The 16,458-nt window shown below is 38.9% G+C and overlaps 2 protein-coding genes across 5 annotated transcripts in view; both read right to left on the reverse strand.

Moving 5' to 3' along the window:
- The window catches only part of LOC111217745 (casein kinase I), a 37,547-nt gene extending 28,026 nt beyond the window's left edge, over positions 1-9,521 (reverse strand). For 3 of the 4 annotated variants that reach the window (XM_022739917.1, XM_022739768.1, XM_022740002.1), the window contains exons 1-2: positions 9,418-9,521; positions 5,403-6,205 (exon numbers count right to left, since the gene is read on the reverse strand). In XM_022739917.1, coding sequence (XP_022595638.1) covers positions 5,403-5,630 — 228 coding nt within the window. In that variant the 5' untranslated portion in view covers positions 5,631-6,205; positions 9,418-9,521. Of the gene's footprint in view, positions 1-5,402; positions 6,206-9,164; positions 9,234-9,417 lie in introns of those variants that run through there. The other variant, XM_022739834.1, reaches the window with a different exon arrangement.
- Positions 9,522-11,508: 1,987 nt separating this feature from the next.
- On the reverse strand, positions 11,509-13,538 carry LOC111236558 (diencephalon/mesencephalon homeobox protein 1-B-like). The gene is made up of 3 exons (XM_022765379.1): positions 13,373-13,538; positions 12,483-12,658; positions 11,509-12,015 (listed from the first exon to the last, which is right to left on the reverse strand). Exons 1-3 carry the CDS (start codon positions 13,536-13,538, stop codon positions 11,509-11,511), a joined length of 849 nt encoding a protein of 282 aa, XP_022621100.1.
- Between the last annotated feature and the right edge of the window lie 2,920 nt (positions 13,539-16,458).

Here is a 16,458-nt window from a genome sequence, read left to right on the forward strand (position 1 = left end):
TTCATGCACTGTAAAACAATGAGCTAAAAGACACTATATAATCCAAAGAGCTGAGGGAAACTGCAGAGCCGGGAGATCATTCTTTGCGGGTTCGTCAATACAAGCGGCACCACTCATATTACACTTTTTTTTTAACCCGTTGTTATTCACTAGACTACAAACTTAGCTAGCTGTAAACTAGCTAGATCATTTCCCCAGCAACCCACTCTGGGTCCAACCCACCACTGTCTTTTTTTTTTTTTTTTTTTTTTTTTTGAAAGAGTGGTGTTTGTATATCATTGCAAACATATTTGCTCAAGTGTAAATGGTAGAGGCATCAGCTGAGCAAATTTACCAGTCACACAACAATCAAGACTTAAATTTTGTAGTTTGGCCAACTAATGGAATTACACCTAATTAGCTTTGGCTGATAAAGTTCGCCTGTCATTTCAGTCGGAGGAATCAAGGTTGCAGGCTAAAAATAAGAAGCCAGGACTACCATTATATTTTAGAGTGGCAAAAGGAAATCTCTCTCAAGTCTGGAATCTATCCTTGCATTGAATAAACACTGTCAACATACATAGGGTAAAACACTGCTCTGAATGTGCATAGGTGGCACACCATGAACAGTAAGTCTCTGTGTTTACTGTGTTACCTAGATGGTCACTCCAATTTCAGCCCCTTCTCCCTGAGCAATAGGGAGGCACCATGTTGTACAGTAAGTCTCAGCACTATAACATTCACTTATTTTCTCCTCCCATGTTGGGAAAATATTACGGCAACTTGTCAAAGTCATCACAACAAAGAGGAGCCTCCAACTGGTTTATAACTTATTACTGATAATACCAGCTTTGCAGTGGTATGTCTCAGACACCTCTTATCTGTCAATGAATGACTGACTACATGAAAATGGGCTATAATGAAATACAAACTGTAAAGTTTCAAGCTAACTTTAACAGAGTGGACTGGTAGAAATGTCAGTGAAAATGGATGGATAATCGGTGTGTGCATGTGTCTTTAAACCAAGGTAAAAACAATGACGGGGTTAATAGGGGGCCGATGACCTTGATAAGACAAACTCCTGAAGATAGTACAAGAAAGAGAGAGAGATACAAGATAACAAGTGTGTTAAATAAAAAATAGTATAACAGTAATGTGCAAAAAAAAAAAAGAAGAAAAAAAAAAAAAAGAGGATTAAATGGTCATTTTCTCAGTGGACAGTTATGTCACCATGCTAGAGAGTGTATTGACAGAGATGGTGGTGTCCCTTTACCCTTTAAATGAGGTTGATGGTTGCTAGTTTCTACAGTGAGCCTCGACAGCAAACAGAAATTAAATGCTGCTGTTTCTTTAAGGCATTGGGATCTCCCCTTGGGAGTTAAGCCTGCAGTGTACTTACAGCATTGGCTATACGGTCCTGCCTCCATCACACAGGCGTTTGTCAGTGTGAGAAAGCACCCAGCTGAACCAAAGACTGAACCACTGTGTGTCGACAAGGCCTGCTAACAAAGACGACCTTTCAGCTCTCTGCAGTTACCCGTTCTCTCTTGCTTTTTGCAGCAACATTCACAGCAGTTCCAGATCCACTCACAGAGGATCTAGTGCACTGGCTTGCCATACATCCATCTCTGCTATCACGTGGTGAAGCAGGGTGACACCAGCATTCACCTTTGTCCCAGGTTCAGGCAGGCACCACCCAAATGCTCAACTCGGCAAGTTGGTACACAAGACACTCTGCACATAATGTATCAGCTCAACACTTAGTAATCACTGTGTACAATAATCAGGAGCTAAACATTTTCAATTCATTACAAAAAATAAGAGATTAAACTAGTTTCAACCAATCAGATAACAACTTACACTTCCATTTCCACAAAGTTGAATGTAACCATACCACAGCCTTATTGGTTTCCTGGTAGATCAACAACCTTTATTCAACAAGTCACAAAGTAATAATTGACATACTCACTTAGAGTTTCACTGAGACCAACAGTTGGTCAGTTAAGAATTTATATTTGTCCTACTTGACTTAATGACTGGGGGAGTGTTGGAAGGAGTGTAGTCTATAAGGGCTGCAACTAACAGTTGTTTTTATTACTAATTAAGCTGCTGAGTATTTTGTAGATTAATTGATTAATCATTTAGTCTATACATTTTAGAAAAAAGAGCAATTTCCTCTATCCTAAAGTTATGACCTCTAAATGCTTGTTTTGGACAACCAACAGTCCAAACCCACCTTCACATCTGAGAGCCTGGAAGCAACAAGATTTTATAATTTAGATGAAACAATCAATTAATTAAGAATATAGATACCAGTTGTTTTTTTTTTTAACTGATTAATCAAATAATATTTGCAGCTCAATAGTGTATATTAGAGCTGAAATAATTAGTTTGTGAACTGGGAAGTTGGACAACTGAAAACTTTTCGTAATCCAAGTCTAAGTCTTTAGTTTTCTTCTTTGGTTCCAGCTTCATCTTGGATTCTTGGAAACTGTGATGGGCATTTTTCACTATTTTCTAACTTTTATGGACTAGTTTTGTTATTAAATTATTAATTTGATAATTATTAATGAATCGTGTACTACATCAACATCATCATTAGTTGCAGCCCTAATATACTACTTTATTTCACAGAAAATTTCTTATTTAGTCTTATTCATTTAAAAGGGAATTCTATGAAACTGTACAACATATGTAATAAGCAAACTAGCAATGGCATTTTTCCTGCACTTCACAATACCTACAATTATATTAGGTTTAAAAAAATTTACAAGTGTACAGTTACCATTGAAATGACTGACAGACAACGGAGGAGGCACTCATGTCAAGCATGTGTTAGCAGGTGGTTGTAGATAACAGGGTTGTTGTTTTAGTCAATAAGCAGGAGCTCAGTAACAGCCTCTGACAAGACAGAAGCTCTACTGGACAGGCAGTGACATTCACTGGGTTACCCCAGGGAGCTGTGAGACCAGGGACAGACAGAAACATGTGGACAGACAACTGTGCTAGGGTCTGGGTTAGCCCGAGAACCAACAAGGGAGAAGCCCTCTCCATGTCAGGCCCAGCAACACCAGTATACAAGTCAAAAACTACTGTAACAAGAGTCAGATTTTTTTGTTTCATTTTGAAAATCTAGGCCTAAAAGAGATAATTATTGTGAATATTAAAGGAAGCAATCATTGCAGCTCCAAAAATACAACTGACAAGAAAACATGGATCGCTATCAGAAATTAGTCCTCATAATGAAATCCTAAATAAACCTGATTCCTCACAATCAGGCCCCACTATTACCCAGGCCTTATCATGCTTGTTTACACCATTAGCACACTTCCTCCTCTCACCATTATACATTCAGATAAATATTGGGTCCAGTGAGCCACGAGATCTATGGAGCAGTGTTATGGCCCTAATGCCAGATCCAGATATAGCTGGACACCATGGGGATAAAAATACCCAAACAGATGGGAGGGTTCACAGGCAAGGGGGGGGGGGGGAGGCAGCAAGCACAACTAAAGATTTTAGAGGAGAGGAGAACTGCAATTACAGCTGTTTGCGAACCTCTGCCTTCTATGTGGTTCGCAAGGCCTTCAGTGGGTGCCCGTTCAGAGATAATGACCTCCCTGTGAGATACAAATGTAAGGATAATCATACACAGACCAGTGTAGCTGTGGTGGAGGTGACGCCTAGCTCCCATCAGTTTTTGTATGACTACTTAACTGGAGTCTGGGTTAGGCCTTGCTTGCATTGAGGCATTGTCAGAGAAGAAAATATTATTATCTGCCTTACCTTCAAGTGATCAAAGCGCTACAAGTGGCAACACATTTATAGCAAAGAAAAAGATCTGAGGTTTATGTGCAGAGGAAATGGTTGAGCAGTCACTGGCTGCCCTAGAATCTAACAATCAGTAAACAAACAGGCCTTGACATTTCATGTGGTTTTTCATAGTCTAAGTGCTACTAAACCAGTGGCTCTGGAAAAAAAAACATTCATGCTGACACAAATCAAAAACACACAGTAAATTATTGATTGCTCATAAGGTCTGGTGTGAACTTATTAAAAGGAAGAGCTTCCACATGATTTGACATTATCTCTACTGACTGTGGAAAATGTAGAATAGGAAGGGAGGAAGTTTGAAAATTCATCTTTTACAAAGAATATTGTTTTCATAAAACCTTTAAAAGGCATCAATTTCACCCTAATTCACCCCCACCCAATTCAAGAAACTAACAAGACTAGGTCAAAACCTTGTGTATGGCTTGACCACGTTGTATTTGCATTCTGCCTTGTGTCAGCCAGTTTCAGCCATTTATCTGTTTGCTTCTCTCCTACTCTCTGTGCTCACATATGGAGTATTTTCGCACCACCAAATTCCCAATAAAGCTGTTCTCATTTACATGTTTTTCTGTTCCTGATGTCAGACAATGGCCCAACAATGAAATAGTGACTGAACTGTTGACACTTAAAAGCCCTTTCCTGGCTACTGCTCTGCACTGTCAAAAGTCTTATATTTTATAGATATTATAACATTATAACAGACATCTTCTGACAAATTCACCATTCACATTAAGTTGAAGACAACGGCTGTGCTTTGATTTCGGCTATATTTACTTGTAAAATGATCACTCAAAGAGAAAGTTAAAAGCTCCTTCACGTCAGCTGCCATGCAGTCAGCATAAAGAGGTGTGCCTGCAGAGGGAAAGCCCAGCCTTGTGCTTACGGGGCAATACTGGTGCTTTCTTCTACAGAAAGTAGCTAAGGTTTGTCCAAAAAGTAAGAACCAGAAAGATTTGTCGCTAGTTGCTTTTCAGAAAAAAAGCTGCAGGGAGCTGAAAAATTGGTTAATGTAACAACAAAGGCACTAAGTTGTCAACACTGTTTGTTCGTGCCAAATCACTTTGAAAAAGCAATGATCAATGGTGAAACTCCAACACTCGGCCGGCCGGCTGACCAGTGGTTTAAGTTCATAACTAAGTCATAAGGCATTCGACTGACCAATGGTGCCACATTCACATTTATATTACTGTTGGAAAAAGATGGTTTACTTTTAGTTGACCTTTACTTTTAAATGCTGTAAGAAGAAAATAAATGCCTGTATGAAAAAAAACACCAGTCAAGATACAACTTAAGGTATCCAGTCTAATCTGAGTTTTCTCTTCTTCATGTCTTGACAAACACAAATAGAGCATGGCTGACACAATGTCAATGTCACCAAGCTGTGGAAGAGGGCGTTGGACAGTTCCTATTTACTTCCTGTGTCTGTCACTCTCAGGTCTACTGCACTAGGAGAGTCTGCTACACATTAAAAATAAACACTTAACATAACTTTAACTGCTAAAAGGCATGCTTAAAAAAACAAAAGGTACGTAGGATTCATACATACATGAATTTTTGACATCATAAACAAACTTCAAGGTTGCACTTACCAGTTTGATGGCCACATATTCATTAGTATAGAGATTTTTTCCCAGCCGCAGCTCTCCAAAGTTCCCGCAGCCAATTTTTTTACCCACACGGAAGTTTGGGCCAACCATAAGAACTCCAGAATTGGTCCCAGAACTCCTGCCCCCATGTCCAGTCCTGCTGCCTGCTGTCTTAGACATCTTTTTCCCTTCCTCTGTCTCTCCCTTGCCCCCTCTCTTGTCAAAATCCATAAGCTTGTGATACCCTGGCCTCTCCACGGTTATTCTCCAGCCATGCAAACCATAGAAACTCCAATGACAACGACAGAGGATGCTTTAGGGAGGGGGAGGGAGACAAATCTCACAGGACAGAGGAAAGGTGTTGCTGCTAAAATGTGCAATGGTTCACAAGATAGTTAAATAACTTGAAACTACAGCTGAAGTGCCCCGTGTGTCAATCAGACAGCTCTTTTGCTGAGTGCTTCCCTTTTCTCTTCGTGTTCCTTGTTTACCAGAGGGGCTCCTTTCTTGTGTGTTTCTCCAGCTTCAGTCTCAGAGTAGCATGTCCCTGCCTGAGGAATAGGCAGGTTGTGCTAGGATGTGCCCACAGACACACATACAATACTAGTCATAAAAAAGTACTCCGAAACCCAGCTACTGCATCCACAAGGCCACTTGGGAACATCTCCTGGAGTGCCTCATTCCTTCTGGTCAGCCTTCAGTGACACAGTGGACAGACTCCATGTTGCAGGGCCACAACAGACGAGGCAACCCAGAGTTTGGAGGAAACAGCGACAGCTAACAGATGGGACTGATGTACTGGATATCTGCAAAGAGTAAAAAACAGACAGAAATCAAACCTTAGGTTGTGATGCTGATTTTCATTCGTGTATGGCATGTAGAGTGTGGATCAAATGTCATACTAAAGCTTGTACACTAACCTCACTTTTAACGTTTTTAAGTTTATAATATCTTGTGGCTTGTTTGAAGATTTAAAAAACTATTTAAATTATTATTATTATTATATTTTAAACACTTGTTATATGCATCATGTTTACTAATTGCAAATGAGATTCCTTCTCCAGTGGCTACCCCGTTATATACTTGCAATGAAATGCACTGTCAAATACTACATATGCATCATTCGGGAAAAAAAAAAAAAAAAAAAACTTAAACCTTTTACTTGCAGATCAAATTATGTCTACTGTGGCCATTCCTTACTACAGCTGAAATGAGATCTTGCTCCAGACCGGTGCAAGGCAAATTCAATAAAGTAATCAATATGAGCAGAAATATTCCACAGTGGACCTCAGACATAAGAGAAAAGATCTCTTTTACAATTAAACCTATTTTTGAAAGCTCAAAACAGAGTGCCTTACAGAGATTTTGTAGATCACAAAGTTGTATTTTAGTATAGAAGACTAATGTATCTAATGTTGTGAAACACTGAGATAAGTTTCAAGCTCATTCTTCAACAGCTTTTGCAGGTGTGCAGATCCTCAGATAAAAAGAACAGTGAAAATGGATCTGCACAGGCCAGGATCAGAGACAAATACAATAGAATGTATTTCTTCACTTTTGTAAAGATGTTTAATGGTGCAAAAAATGATCAGGTAAAAAGTGACAAGATAGCAAACTACACTATTATGATTATTATTATTATGACATTGAAGCAATGTCAGACACAAACAACACCAACCATAATTTCAATTTTCATTGGCAGTGAAATTCCACCATCTCTGTGAAGCTTTTTGAAAACAATTACAGGCAGACATCTCTGTCCAGAACAGCTTTCCCAACTCCCCCATGTCCATGATCTAAGATGTTGGTGGTTCTGAAGAGAGCAGGTAATGCAGGCACTACCAATGGGCAGCTACTCTTTCCTATGGAAAGGCACTTACATGGATCAATGACTGCTGTAATGCCTCATCTCATCACAACATTTGCATCATTGGGAAACATATTATTGAAAGGATTTGGATACAGTCTAGTCTACAGCTAGCTCAGCTGTATCTGACAGACTAAGAAACTACTATCGCCTTCAGATGACTAAAATACAGCATTATCAGACATAGGTAAACCGATAATGTGTGCATTATTTTATGTTACATATTTATTAAAACCATTCAAAAATAATGTCACTGTGACTTTAATGTGTTCTACACATGTTTATTCTGCAAACAATGGAAGAGATTACATTTCCTTGGGGAGACAAAGCTATATTAAAATTACAGTTGCAACTGAAGCCTACTGAAGAGCACATTTATAAGCCAGGTATGCAGTCAATCATTACACAGTCTTGTCTTCCTTGTAACATAACAATACTGTACGACTTGAGAAGAACCTAGCCCTCTTGGTCACAAGATTAGAAGTAAAGACAAGGTGGGTAAATGCTATTACAGCCTGTATGATGCTCATGATCATAACAACAATTGAAATGTCAGTACACTATGCCAATAAATCCTTTTCTCAAGATGAGCCAAGAAAAAATATATGGTATAAAATGCATTCAAAATACAAGTATGACCATATTTGAATATAAGAAAGCATGTACAGTGCGGTCCAAAAGTCTGAGACTACTTACCCTTTCCAGTGAATTGAAATATGGTCTCAGACTTTTGAACCCCGCTGTACCTAAAAACCAACAAAGATCTAAATAAGTTTTTGTCTCAGGTAACTTTTTTGGCAATAATGGTCATATCTAAACTGTCTCATTTCAGGAAGTTGTGTATTGTTTTTCGCGTCAGCTGTTTGGTATAGCTACCAAGATGTTAAAAACATACTGAGTAGCTATATATTCCAAGTACTGAATTTGCCTTCACAAAAACAGGGATAAATTATTATGAATGATATCTCATAAAAGCTCAATTCTGAGGCAGACAGTGGCTTTAACGACAGCTTGCTAAAATTGTCGTCTGTACAGCTAGCTTGCACTGACACGACGCAAGACGATTTCCAACGTTCAAATATGAATCCAGCTACAAACAAAAAGCTTCTGGTTGACATTCAACAGTAGTACCGTGACCATATTGCCAAATTTTACTCGCATGTGGTGCAAAAATACCTGCCTTTTTAAGCTTATGTTAATGATCGCTAATAGCTAACTGGCTACCGAGTAGTGGCTGGCAGCTGTCATTTAGCGACAGTTTCGGGTGATCATAAGTACCTGCTTTCTCCCTATGTTTGCACCAAGTTTGTTTTCTGATACGAGACGAGGAATGGAAAACAAAATCTTACAAGCAAACCCCGTCAACAACTGTGATCAGACAACCTAACGGTAACGTTAGACTAGCTGGTTCGGCGGACAAGGCCAAATATTCTCAGGCTATCCTGGCGTTAGTTAGCAAGCTCAAGTCATCTTGATACCGTTCAATCGTAGCCAATTCGTATCAGTTAAGCGATTTTCTTGTGTTATATACATGCAGCAATGTCGGAAAAGCAATCTAAAGTACAGGTTTACCTTCATGTTTTAGCTTAGTCGACAAGTCACACAGCTAACCTGGCTAGCACCTACCAAAAACACCGTTCCTCTCGGCCCAACGTCTGATATAAAACTGATGCAACGTTAACCAGTCTGTTAACGACACAAGCAAGCTAACTGTTAGTAAACTAACGTTAATGCAAATTGAACAAGTCGAAGCAGGACAGAGTATGAAATATTCATTGATTGACATTCCCTGTGCTAGCTGGTTAGTTAGTAAATGCTTAATAACAACGTCCCTAGCGACGTTGTTACTAATGCTATCTACTGGAGTAACGTTATAATAAAACAGTTATTTGTTTCACCTGAAAGTGTCGTTTTTGCTCAGATTCCAGTTATATTCATTAACCTGAGCACTGCGGGGCAACTCCTTAATCCTAACCAACCGACTGCTCAGCAACAGCAGCCGGGGATCTCTTACCGCTTAGCTCGGTAGCTAGCCACTTAGCAAGCTAGCACACGAAACACTAGTGAGAACGTTAATATACGGCGAGACGGTGTCTTTTAAAAAACAACAGCTGTCGATTGAATTTCTGTCGCCAAAGCAAAGTGTGTTACCTGTAAACGTTAGCTATCGAAACGCAGTCCAAGACATGGTTTTATGTTCGTGGGTATCTTTCTCATTCCGTTTCTCTTGTCCTCAAGTTGCTATGATTTCGCTGTTGTCTCTTTAAGCCTCCCGATACCAGGACACAGCGTCACTGCGCTACGCTGAAAAACTGACGCAACTGGTTTGGCGAATAGGCCTAAAGCAAAACATCAGACCTGCGTAGCTCACTGAGTTCCTGCTCCAGACTGATCGATTTGTTTGACAAAGTTGCGCTTTTCACACTAGTGAAACTAAGGTAGTGTGAAGACATTCACACATCTACAGTCCAGTGAATGGGTGCAACACAACTCTGTTCTTTGGTTTGACAATTAAACATGAAATAGGGGATTTTTGCCGCAGGTATGATCCCAAGTATGGATTTTTTTATGCCACAAGTGGATCCCAATTATGATCAGTCAGTATTTTGAGCCAGTACTGCTATTTACACTATTATCTTCATCATATTTTGAACAATCAGTTCAACATACTGAAGATTTCATCCATACCACAGTGAAAATGTCAATGAAATTATTTGACAATTCAGCAGCAGGTAAAATTACAGAAAAATAACTGGCTTAATAATTGCTTAATTGGTTAAGTAATATTCTATGCAAAAATGCCCCCCAAAAAATCACTTGTTCCAGTGACATTCTGTAATGTTGAACTACCTCTAGGCTTAATTCAGACTGAACAAGTAATGTGAGTGTGTTCGCTTTTGATGGGCATTGTTTTACTATTTTCTCACAGTTAGGCTAGTTATAAACTAAATGATGAATTGGTAAATCACTAAATTGACGGACTAATCGATAATGAATATGATCATTAGTTGCTGCCATTACTTTATACAAATTTCAGACTAATAACGTAAGAGAGAGATCTCTGACTCAGGAGCTGAAAAATATACCCCTGTTTAAAAGGACGAAAATCCATATGAGACTGCATAGACCTTATAATATTTGTCCTCTGTCTAATAAGATCTAAAAGCTTGTTCCTATCATCTGCTGCCCAGAGGATTCAAACACTTTGGGAAAAGTCCAGACCTCTTTTGTTTCTACTGTCAAGTGTTTGTTTTCTGCTGTACCACAAAACACTAAAAGTCATGTAAAATTTGCAATATGGGGTGCTATGAAAAAAATGTCATAATGTTGCTATTTTTCTAATATTGATATACAGTATATTATAGTGTGGCAAATATATACAAAATCACACATTAAGTAATCAAACTGACTGAAGTGATAACATGTTATGATCATATAATTGCAATACAATTCCATTCTCTATACATGATGGTACTGAATCATCACTCAGCGTTAAATCAAACAGCTTACATCGTTTTCTTAATGAGTAAAAATACTGTACATAATCTTATTCTTGCAGTCTTGTAAATGTGTCACAAAGTACATTTTAAGAAAGTGAAACCCATCCTACTGGCAGTACTACTAAGCCTCACAAAATCCAAGAGAAAAAAACAACAACAGAGGATTCAGCAATATATAATTTTATTTCACATTTCTATGTTGCAGTGCTTTGTTACAATAAGGAGCTTTTCTCAAATGCTTACCATTGTTTTTACCATGTAGCTACTTCGCATTGTAGCCAGCTAAATAATGCTGGAAGAGACAACAATATCTTTAAATGGAGTGTACACACTGCTTCTTGTCTGGAACCAAAACATGACGAAATAAACATCAGCCTCTTTCAAGCAAACTCATACCACTGTGAAACTAAAACCATCCTGTAGATGTTATTTAAAGCAGACCCAAATTAGACTTTGTCTACTAAAAAGAACCTCAGAAAGTATGTGACTGTACAGCTTTATGTCCTTTTAGACCACTGTTACTCACTGTACAGCTCGCATCTAAAGTCTAAAGTTTAGACAGGCATTCAATAAAACTCGCTAGATAAAAATTAATGTTATGTGCACAGTCTATAGTCCTATTTACAGGAACAAGGCAGTAGGTGCCTCTCTACCTTGTTGTCCTGTCTTCTCCCACCCAGGATTTCTTCAGGAGAAGGGGAAACTTCTGCCTCTAAGTGTCAGGTGTATAAGTCCACATCAGTTACAGCCCCAGGTGAGGGCGAGGCACAGCTTTACTGGAACAAGCAGTCTGAAGGGAGAGGCTACAGTTTTTAGCAACTGATGATGGAGGAACCCCCAGGGTGGAGCTGTGCTGCTGTATGATGGGCCAGAACAACGGGGGGAGGGCGAGCTCAGTGGACAGCACTCCTACAACAGGCTGGTGAGGTGGGTGGCTGTAGCACTCCCCTGTCATGACAGGGAAAAGTGGAGGAGAGTGTAGCCGGAGGGGGCACCGTGAGATACCAGAGTCTGAAGGGGCGAGGGGAGGGCAAACATCCCTAATTTTATCCACATGAGGAGGAGGAGGAGGAGGAGGAGGGATGTTGCTGTCGGTGCATGATGTGATGACGTCCTGTTTGTCTTCAGTCCTGACTTCCTCCTGTCCCACCTTCCTGCAATGTGGTGTCTCCTCCAGACCGTTGTCTCTGGAGAGTGGGGAGCCCTTCTGACCTTTACGAAACTTTGCCCTCCTGTTTTTGAACCACACCTGGAGGATAGAGAGTAAACAGCTGAGGTAAGTTTATTTATTTGAGGCAGTTTAAAAAAAACTGAACTTTACAAAACTGAATTAGAGTCTTTTAAAGGTTTTTTCGGGAGGTAATCTGGATGTAAAAATGAACTAAAATGACATAAAAACAAAATAAAATCAATAAACATAACATTATAAGGCAGCAGAAAATAACAAGATTGTCAACAGTAACATCTATGTGAATTAGTAAAAGATTTGTACTGTATTATTGCTGAAAATAAAAAGTATTTCTCTTACGAGACATATTGCCCACGTTCCCCTCTCATCTCATTAAAGTTACATGAATTAATATTAATATGAAAAGGTAAATGCAGCAGGGTTTTATTTGTGCTTTCGAGCTCAATGTTCACCATTAATGAACACTTGTCATCATGCATTATTGGTTTCAGGTTTACAGTCAGCTGCTGGATGGAGTGTTCTCTCACCTGAATGCGAGCCTCAGGCAGGTTGATGCAAACAGCCAGCCTTTCTCTCATACCGACATCTGGGTACTGTGTCTGTTGGAAGGCTTTCTCCAGCGCCTGCAGCTGTGTCACTGTGAATGCTGTGCGGCTGCGGCGTTGTTTCTGCTGGTTCCCATAGCGAGCCTCCAGAATCAGCTCTGGTGGGAAGGAGAGAGCCCAAAAAAAAAAAAAAAAAATCATCAAAACTGAGTCAACAGAATGTCTGTCTTCAGGTGACGAGGAGTAACCTGAGTAATTTGTTATTCTCATTTACATTTCTCTTTTGTTTTTCTGTGTTGCAGGGAGGCAGTGGTGTATGGAGGACCACATGTGTGATGGAAATAGTTATAAAGCATTTGGTTTTTCCCCATTTTACCTCTCTACTAGACCAAAATGACTAAGTATTTCATCAAGTGATGTTTTAATGGGTGATTAAAGGAGGAATTCTAAAAACAATTTACAAATGAAACATAAATTAATCAATTAATAGTTCAAATTAAATATGGATTTTTAAAAAAGAGTAAAAATACATTCATCGATTCCTAAATGAATAATGGAAAATCAATATCAATTTGAAAATGTCATTTCAAAAGAGAAATAATTTACTGAATTTACAAACTGAATTAACAACACAGGTTTTAATCAGGCATTTGAATGAACAACTCCCTTTCCCTTTTGCATTTCCTATGTTTTCCTTTCATTTTAGCTTTTCCATTTACTTCATCATTTAGCGTTGCCTTTTTGCCTATGTTTTTATTTGTCCAATTAGATATCAATTAATGAAATGAACATCTATTTCCATGACACTCTTGGTCCTCCACAGATTCCCGCATTGTCCCTTTGGGGGTCTGTTCAGGACCCTGATGACCCACCTGCCAGCCTCTCAGCCACAGAGAGGGTGTGCACCGTGGGGCCTGCTGCGGAGTAGACGTGGTACTGCTCCGCCATCTGGTGGTGCAAGTCGAACAGCATGGAGTTGACACCGTGGAGGGGATAAACACCACCGCTGGACGGCCCGCAGAAATTCAAAGAGTTCATCGTGAATCTAAGGGAACAGAAAGATTTATTCAACTGCCCGAAAGGTGTATTTTTAATATGAATATCATTAGAATATATTGAAGGAGATATTTAAGTCCCTCCCCCACCCTCAAACCTCTGGCAAAGTCTCTACATGTATGTCTAAAACTTTAAATATACTTGTTAACAGCTAATTTCATTGGGGGACAGGGCAGCAAATAGCCTACTGAAGAATGAATGAAGATATTTGTTAATTTGATCAATTGAAAAACAAATACTATTAGAGGAACCAACATTAGGTCTGAATACTCCCAAAAACTATTTTTTGTTATTGTCCCCTTTCCTTTAATGTCTAATTTATTAGTCACTGTTCAGACCGTGAAGTCTCGTTTTATAAGTTAAAGAAAATGTCCGTATGAATGGCTAAAGACTATGTTGGGGGAGGTGGATTAAAAATATTAGGTTTTTCTTTTAAAGGCAATATATTTGCTCTTATGAAGGTTTGATTTAAGATCACTTGAATCTTGAACCTTGCACCCATTTTTACAATTATTTTGCATCTCACAGCGCAAATCTTAAAACTCAAAAAACCTGATTTCACTGATATCCACTATACAATCAACACAGCAGGATCGCCCCCTCACTCATTGTATTCCTCACTGTTTACCTGAGATCCAGACCCTGAGCAGAAGCGTGAGTTCCAGATGCGTTTTTACGCACAGCGGTGGACCCGGTGAGTCGTAGTCCAGTATGTCCTAGTCCTAGTTCGGGCCTTATATCCTCGCACAGCAGCGCTCTTTGTCGTGACGCGGATCTGATTCTCCGAAACCATTCTCACCCACGACTATTTAAGAAGCATTTACCCAGGCTCCCCTCAGCCATTAGCCAATAGAAAGAAAGGTATTAGCCGGGATTAGGTGGGATGAGGGAAGAGGGGGGGGTTGCAAGGGGCTCAAGTTTTTGAAACTATTGAACTTGAGAGATTTATGCCAAGGATCCCCCTATAAGCGAGCGTTTCATTCCCTCCCGTTAAAACAATTAAAACAATGTGGTGGGCTAATCTCCGAGGCTGGGCAGATTAAAATAACAGCCTTTGATTGTCCTCTCCTTCTCAGTCCTCTTTCTCCCATACCGCTGGCTTTGACAGAGGGGGTTTTCTCTGTGGGTTTGTTTTGCTAACAGCCACCATATTTTGCCTATAAACTGTCACCATGTGAAGTTAATCTGAACCAATTTCTTAAGATGCTGCTGAGCTAAATTACAAATCTTTCCAAGAAGAGAAAAAACATCAAATCATCACTGAAATGAAGTCCTCTCATTTTGCAGCCGCCAACATTACATCACCATTAGGTCACTTATGGTACATTTTATAAACCATATTCCACTAATGAAAAGTAGCTGTAGCCTACTTTTTAAAAATGTATTTATTTATTTTATTAAAGGCTTCTTTTTTTTTTTTTTTTTTTACAATTATCTGACAGTTGTAGTTACAAGTTACTTTGCATATTTAATTTTTACCCACAAAATAAAAAAAATATTAAAAAAAAATGTATGTATAAAAGAAAGTGTGTAAAATGTGATGCACTGTTATAAATTAAACTGTTCATTAGAACATTAAATCACTGTTTATGCACTGATGAATTAGTAATAATGATCAAACACTATGTTTGAAAGGGGTCATTTTCCATACTGAGTATTCTTGCTTTTGATACATAACTATATTTTGCTGATAATATTTTAGCGATTTTTATTTTAAGTAAAAATCAGAATGCAGAATTTCCGTGAAATCAGAGTAGAGGCTGAAATATTATTTTTTTTATTAGTCCCATTTATTTGGGTAAATCTCCACGCACTGGTTCTTACATGTCCCATAATGCAACTGAACAGCATCTTTCATTAGATCTTTTATGCCTCTTATAATCCCACTTCTTTCAAACTCCACACTTCCAGTTTATCATGCAGGTTTTCTGTGATCTCAAGGTTTTCTTTAGACATTGGAAAACTCCCTTCAGAACAACAGAGGTGTAAAAGTGGTGGAGTGCTCTTCTGAGTAAAATAAGGAAACGCTGCATTATTGTCAGACCATCTTACTTCATGTTTAGCTTAAGGCCAGTCAGTACACTTCCCTGAAGCCCCGACCTGTCTCATCCACACTGATGGAAACACCTGGGAGGAACAATCACATCACTCACTGAAATAATAGAACTATACTTCTAATTAAGTTAAGTAATTTTTACTTCTACAGCCCCAAATCACAAATTTGTCTCAGCGGGCTGCATAACACTCAACAGGCTCCATCCTCAGATGCTCAATTTGGATGCGAAAAATCTCCATGAAAAAACAACTTCACAAGAAAAAGGAGGAGGTCAGAAGTGCTGTAGATTGGACCATTAAAGGCAATGATAGTTCAAATGGTGACACAACATGTAGGGTTGACCTCAGTCTTTATTTTCAGGAGTAGATGATAATGTAGGGTTTTCCTGACAATTAAAGCAGGCTGGGACATAAATGGTAAACTTTCAAAAGTTTGTTTGAATGAATATTGTTCCCTGTACAATCTGACTAGTTGGTTAAACTCTCAGATGGTAATTCCTTTGACAAAGGTGATTAGTTTCAAGGTGCGTTTACTTTATATCTACTAGTTAATTTTATTTAAAAAGTAATTGGATTTACTTACTTCATTTATAAAATGGAAAGTGAAAAAGTAAAAGCTTAAACTAGCAAAACAGCAAAAACAACTCACATCAAACCACGCTGTCCGTCATATTCAACCACTTTTCAATGTTCCTGATGTAACTGAACTTTTTTTTTCTTAGCATATAAAGCTCTCTTGAATAAGGCTTTGTAGTGAGTACAGTACAACTTGCTGCTTATCTTCTTCTGTCATTGAATACTGCAGAGCCAAGTCACATCCTCATCCAACACTCACGCACAGTAAGAT

This window comes from Seriola dumerili, unplaced genomic scaffold, assembly GCF_002260705.1.
Source record: "Seriola dumerili isolate Sdu_G_001 unplaced genomic scaffold, Sdu_1.0 BDQW01000002.1, whole genome shotgun sequence".
Taxonomy (NCBI): domain Eukaryota; kingdom Metazoa; phylum Chordata; class Actinopteri; order Carangiformes; family Carangidae; genus Seriola; species Seriola dumerili.

Excerpts from the sequence above, each read along its gene's own strand:
- LOC111236558 (XM_022765379.1), bottom strand. The coding sequence starts at position 13,538 with ATGAACTCTTTGAATTTCTGCGGGCCGTCCAGCGGTGGTGTTTATCCC. Across the intron at positions 12,659-13,372 it reads TGTGGCTGAGAGGCTGGCAG|AGCTGATTCTGGAGGCTCGC; the intron begins GTGGGTCATCAG and ends CCTTCCCACCAG. Across the intron at positions 12,016-12,482 it reads TGCCTGAGGCTCGCATTCAG|GTGTGGTTCAAAAACAGGAG; the intron begins GTGAGAGAACAC and ends TCTATCCTCCAG.